Here is an 8,550-nt window from a genome sequence, read left to right as displayed (position 1 = left end):
AGACGGGCCAAGAAGGAACCGAAGTTGGATAGTGGGCCTTGGGCCTTGCAAGAGTTGGACAGCGGTTGAGACTTGGTTAGCTGTAAGCGTTATCGAATATGGCATACGAATCCTGGACTCCTACCTACTGCCTTTCTTTCTCGCCCGCCTCTACAGCTCTACTCTCGATTCCTCATCGTCCCTGCCCCTCTCCCTTGTCGCTGTTTCTGTGCAGCTCCTCGAGTAAATCAAGTAAAATCGTTACAATACATGACAAAGAACTCGGCCGCAGAACTCAGAAAGTCAGAAGTATGAACTTTCTTTCTTTCTTTTGACGGGGAGAAGTATGAACTATCTTGCTTCTTGCAGCAAAAAAAAAAGAAGTTTAAACCATCTGATTGTTGCTTGCTAATTGAAGAACTGGAGGAACATATAGTCTAACGACTAGCCAGTGAACAATATATCAGTACGATACCGAGAAACAATTACACAAACCATTTCCGAAACTGCAACGCAACTAGCACACACCAACCGCAACAAGATCGGCACTTCAGAAGCTGAGCGCCGCGAGGAGGATGGTAGTGGTGAAAACCAGTGCCAGGACGGAGGTCACCGGAGCCGGCAGCGGCATAGCAACCCCGTTCTTGCTGTTGTGAGGCCTTGTGTTCGCCGCGCCGCCGCCGGTGTTCCTCCCACCGCCGCTCGCTCCACCGCCTGGGCCGCCGCCAGCCATGTGCGCATGCCCAAACTTCCTGGGATTATGCATCTCCAGGAGATGCTTGCCTTTTGTTTCTGCGGAGCAAGCAGCAGTTACAGGAATACATTTTGCTGTCAAACTTTAGTTCCATAGCAAAGGCTGGACCTGAAACGTCAAGAAAGCAGAAGAGGAGATCGATACACGCTAGGTACTTACCAAGCAATCCCTTCGCCTGCACCTGGAGATGAGGCCTCAGATGGTGATGAGCTGCATCGGCCATGACGCTTCTCCCAGCTACTGCACACCATGTGCCATGTGAAGCAAAGGCCAAGAGGAGGAAGAGAGCAAGAGTACCTTTCTTCATCTTGAGATGGACTGGTGGCCAACAGAGAAACTCCGATGTGGAGTGTGGGTGGAGGCTCCTATTATACCTCCCGGGTACAGGAGGGTAGCTAGTAAGATAAGACCACTCCACAAGTTTCTCTTTTTTACAACACGCAAGACCACTCCACAAGTTAATTGCACGGTGGTACCAGTTCAGCTTTGTGCTTTTCTGAGGCAGACACCGTGAAGAAAAGATTAAAGGAGAGATTGCAACGTGCCTTTCTCACTTTTCATTGGCTTTCAAAATCAGGATTAGAGCTCTCCCATAAGATTGCTGTTGATATTAGCTCAACTCCCAAACAGGCAACAGTATCAAATGCTTTTGTTCATGTGCTATTTGCCACCACTGGTTTTTCTGATGGGGGAAAGATCGAGGGGGCAAAAGACAGCACGAGGCGCAGCTTTGATTGCTTTCTGCGCATGTGATTGGCGCAGAGAATCCATGATGCTATTGCTCTACATGGACAAGAGCCTTTGCCAGCTCTGACCTACAGTACAGGATTTTTGCTGTCATCTAGAAATACAGAAACTGGTTTCTTTTTCATCTCCTTTTTGTTAGTGACTACACGGAAGGAACGTCCGATGTAGTGTGGTCTCTTCCCTCTGAGATGTAGTTTTCGCCGAATTCTGAACGGACTGAAGTTTTCAGACATGTGACTAGTGCGGAACAATAGTTGTATCAACAAAAAATTGCAGGAAAATAACAAACCCAGACATATCATTAAAAATTCTTACGAATTATGCAAGAAAAATACGAAAAAGGTTGGAAGGTACAGGCTATGAGTAGTCAGTGCAAATGATGGAAATAGATGTGTGAAACTACACATGTTGGTTGGTTAAAAGATACACATATAGGCATCGTCATCCTGAAAAGGATAAGATGATGTTATTACTACTCCCTCCGATTCATAATAAATGTCGGTAATTTAGTTTAAATTAGCGATCCTAGTATGGGGGTTTAGTTTAAATTAGAGCTAATTCTTATTGTGGATCTGATTACACAGAAGGGCACTGAAATTTTATCTTCACTGCGACAGAACCTACCTTCTTTCTTCTTTTTCAAGCCGCTAAAATTTCAGAATCTAAGGTTCTCTGCTTCTTTCTATTCAAAAATAATAATGAAACACCCACAGCCAAGTTTGTTGCGATTTGTTGCATAAGGCATATATTCGCCCAGGATCCTAACACTAACACATAAACCAGATTGAGATCTCAACTGACCAAAAGGCAATGCATAATCTTCCCACAGAACGAAGGCATCATATCTGTTCTCATATGAAGGGACAGAAAGAAGGGTCGCCATTGTCGAAAGGTGGTTTTGGATCAGCATCGAATAAAGAAAGAAATCGCCACGTTACGTGGGCACCAGTTACGCCAGTATTCCACGTTAAACCAAACCAAGCTCGCAAGGGTCCACATCTTCAACGAAAAAAAATCTTACAAGGGTCTACACATTATATGAGCTGACCATGTTCAACACTTCTGTAGGATATTTTCTAGTGCAAACGTTCTGTTTGATTTCCAAAGCATCACATAAACAAATATAACATGCGTAATATGGATGTTTTTTGCAAGAAAATATTGACAGTAAGAGGTCAGATATATAAAACTACAGTTTATTACAGCACATAATAACATTACAAATAACAGAAGCACAACAGTTTTTCATGTGTATATTTTCGAAGCTGGGTCAAACAGGATGCTATTATTCTACAACAAACAAACCTCCCATGCATACATACTAACAGGTCAAGGGGGACTCTCAACGCGACCCTGGCAAGCTTGATGCTTCATTTTATATCTGAAAGACATTTGTCTGGAACCTCTCATCATATAACTGCCAATGTCCGTACCTCTCCATGTGGAAGGAGGACCTCGGTATGTACAAGTTTGGTTTAACCAGAGTCTCCAGATTCTTCAAATTTCCAGCAGCCTGCTCTATTCCCCTGGATGTCAAATTCGCGCAGCCAAACAGGTCCAGAATCTCCAACTCCTTGCATCCTTCAGCAATAGAATTAAGGCCAACAGCAGATAGCTTCGCGAACCTAAGCACCAGATGCTTCAGCTTCTGCATATATTTTGAAATTGTGATGGCTTCCCTATCGCTGTCTTGGGGGCATTCTCTTAGATAGTCAGCAGGAACTATTCCAGTATGCTCTGATGAATCAAGCCAGTTGAATATGCTCCTTTTGAGCACTATGAGGTTAGGGCAATTCTGACCAATCGCCTCGAGTGACTTGTATGAAACCTCGTAGCAGTAGCTGATGTCCAATTCCGTAAGAACAGGACAGCATGATGCAATCGTAAGCATCGATCGATCAGTTACACTCCGGCTGCTTCTGATGGAAAGGATACTGAGCTGTGGAGATCTGCATATGGATGAATGAATGAATGAACTCAGAATGATACTTCCAGTACAAATGAACAGATGGAAACCAGACACTATACATAAAGACATGTCAAATCCAAGCAAATAGGTGTCAGTAGAATGACACATACACTCACACTGCCACATAAAATCAAACCAGAGAAAACGCAGTAGGAAGAACAACTTAAGTTTATTGAGCCGGACAAAGCATCTTCAATTTTTTGCCACCTTGGTCAATGCAGGCACCAGCACAAATGGCTACTTTGGTGTAATCGAGCATCTGAAAAAGTGCAATCAACGGGCCAGTCTTCTAACAACTAGCTCCTCCGCAGAAAGAAGTAACATATCAAAAGTGGCTTGTTTTCGAATTAAGGATGTTACTCTTAAGTTTTTAATAGCAATATTTTTTTCTGGTTTTCGTGTCAATTAATTGAGATATATTAAACTGTACTTGAGTAGACAAAGAGACTGACATGTACAGCAAGGAGGCCAACCCTCATATGTCAAAATCGTAAATTTTTAGAGTACTCTAAATACTTAAAATTGTCTGGGAATTTTCTTACGACTGTCGAACTTCATTTGGCATTTTCCTAGACTCAATTGGTTTTCTGAGCAATTCCTAAATCAGAAATTCTCTCACAAATTCATCCTCCGTATGGACCGACTCTACCCAGCCCATTTGCTCCTTCTCTTTCTACTTAGGGCCTGCCCAGCTTGACCTTGTCCTGCATGCTCCACCTCCAACTCCAAGCACCTGCACGAGCACAGGATGCTGCCATTGTGGACAACATTGTCAACTGCCCACAACCTGCACCACAGACGCCTGAACCGCTTCTTCCCATCGTCTGTTTAAAGCGCCAAGCCCACTGCCCCTCTCTATTCATGTTCCGCACAGCCAGCCCCAGCTCTCCTCACCCTTCTTCGTGAGCACATGAAGCCATTGCCACCATTGAAAGCTGCCACCAGAGACGACCGGGCGGTTTCCTTCACACTGAGACTCGTCACGCACCCACGAGGAAGTAGCACCGAACAAGTTAGAGCTTCATCCACCACATCGCCAGAATCTGACGTTTCTTCCCAAACTCAGTCCACCATTTCGCTGCCACGTTCATCTACTCCGGTGAGGTACAGCTTGATCACTTCATATCGTAGACTTTCCTAGAAGTCTCTTACGTTTATTCTCAATCAATTTTGAGGTCCATGATCCGTAACTCCACCTTCCCACACTACCACAGCGCCACTTCATCCATCTTCATTGCCGGCTGGCCGCTGCGCCGCAGACTAGTTCCCTGCTACCAATGTATTTGTATTTTTTTCACTGGTTCACTGGCTCAATTTTACCCATCTCATGACTCCCATGACCATGCTAGCATTGGCCACCAACAACACCCAATAGCTCATGTGGCCCTGTCTCTACATCCTGTCTGTACAATTAGCTTTCTTTTGATTTCAGTTAACCTGTGTAGCCAGTTCTGTGCTTCCCCGTAGTTCACACAGCTAGCATCCAGTGTGGAGTAGATGATGATCCATCATGCAGTTAGAGTCTAGAGTTTATACATGTTCAAATAATACTTGGCTAGGAGTTCATGTTGACACCTGTTAAGTTGATAGCCTCTGTTTTAGCTAGCACATTTAGTACTATGGTTGCATGCGCATGATAATTACTTGCTCGTGTAAAATAGCTGTCAGCTTGCTCAGAACACTAGTTGATAACTGCTAGTGTTAATTTAAACTGTTAATTTCACAGATGCATGTTGTAGTCGTTGGCACGTATCGACAGTGAGCTAATTTCAATATCGTAGAATCACATTTGTTATTTGTCTGTTGCATAAGAAATGACCAGGCTATAAAAAAAAATACTCCCTCCGGTCCAAATACGTGTAGGTGACTTAGTACAAACTTAGTACTAGATTAGTGCAAAATTCCCGACACTTATTTTGGATCGGAGGGAATACTACTTTGCTAATTACCAAATTGATCAAGTTATAAAATTGTCACCAAAGTTTGTGCATATTAGACCCTTTTCACATGTTTCATAATGTGGTAATTGCTATAGTATGGTATGGTTATGGACATTATGCGACCGATTGTAAGGAACCTGTAATCCTTAGCACCCCTATCCTATCCCTCGACACTCAAAGGAATCTTCATGCCAGCTTGTCTGCTCTTTGATCTCTGTTTCTCCCGTGATACGTTTTGGAGTTTGAAGTAAGGTTAATTATTTTGTTGCAACTTACATTAAAATAAGTAGGGAGTGACGAGGCAGGAGATCAGGATCAAGGCTTGTTTTCTCGCCTAGAGTTGGCGCAGAATTAAATGATGCTTAGTCATGCTTCCTAGCATGCTTTTTAAGGCGCTAAGGTGATCTAAGGAATTTGGGGACCTTTCCACCTTCTAAGCACTTAAAGCGTAAGGCGAGGCAACACCTTAGACACATAAAAATTATCATATATGGCAACCAGATATGCGATTTAATACTCCCTCTGGCCCAAATTAATTGGCAGCTCTTGAGTACACTTGTACCAGATATGAGATTTAATACTCCCCCTGTTGACAACATTCATTCATGAGATACTTGAGTAACACAATCCTTTGCATACTTGCATGGCAAGTGAATACTAAACACGAGTATGCATCCCTTTGTTTCAACATTACAACGATGAGCCTAAATGTGTATGGTTTGGCCAACTAACCTCCTATGACGTAGTGGTGACTTCCGTTGAGATATGAGTAGGAAAGAATGTGCAATCCTTGTATAGCGCAAGAGGGCCAGTGCAGACGAATAATGTCTCTTGCGGTTAATAGAAAGTAGTAGTTTAAAGGTATCGTTGTGAGGGCTTGGGCAATTTAGCCGGAAGATTGTGAACCACCCAAGTTATCAATCTTGTATCTTGTTGATAAAGGTACACAGTCTGCAGAGTGCCAAATTATTCGAATAGCCATGTCTGAGGTCATGGATGAGCAAAGGAGCCTAGTTATGCTAAGACCTGTTTTCCCCGCTTCACTCATCTCATTTTGTTGGAAGTCAGGTTGTAAGATCTTCATTAAGTTGTGGCAATTGAAGCCATTGTTGCCGAGTTGTTAAACCCCGCTGCTTGATATCCACAGCGTGGTGTTGAGATTGCACTACAACCCCAAAAATCTAACTGATTTAGATTAACAAAATCGTCTTGGAATCTATTTAAAATATTACCACCTAAAGATGCAGTTGTACGAACTGAATCACAACCTTCCGTTGGCAAGCCTGCACGTGAAGTACTCATTGACCATGTTTCTGATGTGGTTTCCAATAGGTGATAAAGCCAAGGAGGATGTCAGTGGGGATTTCTACAAGGACGACGTTTGAGGGGACGCATTGCTTTTTGTCGACTACCTGTGCAAGTGCACTTCGGAGTTTCTGCTGCTGTTTTATTTCTTTCAACGATGCAAAGTTCATATGACCTAAGCATGTTGGACCATGAGAGTATGTAAGACTATTTTCTTATTATTAATTTCAGATGCATATATGTACACTTTGATCACTCAAGATGAAGTCCTAAAAATAAACACATACACAATCGAAACCGATTGCTTCCTCTAACAGCAAGTGGATGACCACAATAGAGTGGTACCCATGTTGAATTGAGGCTATTCTTCGCTGAACATAGCAGTGTGACAGAAGACAGATACGATGGTGTTCCCATGCTCCAAAATGTTTTCAGACCACCAGGATGAAACTGAGTTGAGTTGGGTTGACGACGAAGCTTGCACGGATGGGCAGTGCCAATGATTTTCTGTGGATTAGCTAACTGTGATGGATGGTGGTGGACTTTAGTTGGCTGGGACTTGCGAGAACAGATATTTGCCCTAAAATTTACGAGCCTAATATCATTTCCCCTTTAGTTGATCGTAAATGGTTCAGATACTCTATGAGCCCCCACCCAATTTCCTTGCACACACTAAGCTTATGTTTAGTTGATTGTAACCAATATCAATGGAAATGCCCTCACGGAACCTACTTTTGAAGTTCATTGACAAAAGAAAAAAGGTTGCACAAACGTATGGGCACATCGTCGCACACGAGCTCAACCCCATCAGGTTAAGAGATTACACGCACCTGTTGGCGGCGAATGCGAGTGCGTCATCGGAACAGTGCCGGATCCGGACCTCGCGGAGCTCCCCCGCGGCGAGTGTGGCGGTGGAGCGGAGCATAGCGTCGACACGTCGCTGGAAGGCAGGCGTCCACCACTCGGCGGCGTCGGCGCCGATGGACTCGAAGGCCGGGTCGAGGTCGAGCGCCGCGAAGAGCGCCGGCCGGGAGCGCGCGGCGTCCCGCCACGAGCGGCAGCACGACATGGCGCCGCGCCACAGGTCCTCCTGGTCCAGCCGGGAGAACGCCTCCACCAGGCACACCGTCGTCAGATCCGACCAGTCCCTCTCCTCCGGCGCCGCCTCGCTTCCTTCGACTACAGCCACCATCTTGCTAGCTAGGGTTCTCCGCCCTCCTTTCTTTTCAGTATTTCTCTTTCGTGATTTGGGAGAAGACAAAGAATGAAGCCATTTTGGCGTCTCCTCGGGACGAGTTGCTAGCATAAAACCAACATATTTCAGGACGCGATGAAATGGCTCCCGAGCACATCTACACCTGGTCGCTGATTGGACCACTTGCGGTCTGACTATTGTGCATTTGTATTCCCTCGAGCGAATACGTCTTACCAAAAACGCAGGTATCGTACAACCTACCGTGGACCCAAGTTGATGACACGGTCTGGGTACTTGACGGACCGCTGGCCCGTAACTGTGAAAAGGTCATGTGCCGCTAGTACATAATTGTAGAATTGCACAGCTAAAGTTACAGTTTCCTCGCCTAAGATCAGGGCCAAGACGCACATGGCGACGCGGGGTGAGCCGGGGGTGCCGCCGACCTGATCTCCCTCCACCGATCTCCTCGACCGGATTCAGCTTTCCTCCGCCCCCAATCCCTTCCCATCCTGCAGTCCCTCGTTGCCAGGCGTGAAGGCGGCCGCCATCCTCGGCCCGTCAGCTGTATCCTGGGTCGAAGCAGAAGTTGTGCGGCTCCATGGCTTCGGCAACCTCTCTGCTGAGGTGGAAGTCGACCTGTCGCGGCCTCTTGCTGCCTGTC

At 45.3% G+C, this 8,550-nt stretch overlaps 2 protein-coding genes across 2 annotated transcripts; both read right to left on the bottom strand.

The window, feature by feature from the left end:
- Nucleotides 1–359: 359 nt before the first annotated feature.
- Nucleotides 360–1,108, bottom strand: LOC127301041 (uncharacterized). Its single transcript, XM_051331247.2, has 2 exons — nt 893–1,108; nt 360–771 (listed from the first exon to the last, which is right to left on the bottom strand). The coding sequence occupies exons 1-2, from the start codon at nt 1,038–1,040 to the stop codon at nt 530–532; spliced, it is 390 nt and encodes a 129-aa protein (XP_051187207.1). The 5' UTR covers nt 1,041–1,108; the 3' UTR covers nt 360–529.
- Nucleotides 1,109–2,641: 1,533 nt separating this feature from the next.
- Nucleotides 2,642–7,991, bottom strand: LOC127301040 (F-box protein SKIP1). The gene is made up of 2 exons (XM_051331246.1): nt 7,525–7,991; nt 2,642–3,429 (listed from the first exon to the last, which is right to left on the bottom strand). Exons 1-2 carry the CDS (start codon nt 7,884–7,886, stop codon nt 2,856–2,858), a joined length of 936 nt encoding a protein of 311 aa, XP_051187206.1. The 5' UTR covers nt 7,887–7,991; the 3' UTR covers nt 2,642–2,855.
- Nucleotides 7,992–8,550: the final 559 nt, after the last annotated feature.

Source organism: Lolium perenne, chromosome 7, assembly GCF_019359855.2.
Source record: "Lolium perenne isolate Kyuss_39 chromosome 7, Kyuss_2.0, whole genome shotgun sequence".
Lineage (NCBI taxonomy): Eukaryota > Viridiplantae > Streptophyta > Magnoliopsida > Poales > Poaceae > Lolium > Lolium perenne.
Note: the sequence above shows the minus strand (reverse complement) of the source record. Positions and strands in the feature narration are given on the sequence as shown.

Excerpts from the sequence above, each read along its gene's own strand:
- LOC127301041 (XM_051331247.2), bottom strand. The coding sequence starts at position 1,040 with ATGAAGAAAGGTACTCTTGCTCTCTTCCTCCTCTTGGCCTTTGCTTCA. Across the intron at positions 772-892 it reads GCAGGCGAAGGGATTGCTTG|AAACAAAAGGCAAGCATCTC; the intron begins GTAAGTACCTAG and ends CTTGCTCCGCAG.
- LOC127301040 (XM_051331246.1), bottom strand. The coding sequence starts at position 7,886 with ATGGTGGCTGTAGTCGAAGGAAGCGAGGCGGCGCCGGAGGAGAGGGAC. Across the intron at positions 3,430-7,524 it reads CTCGCATTCGCCGCCAACAG|ATCTCCACAGCTCAGTATCC; the intron begins GTGCGTGTAATC and ends ATCCATATGCAG.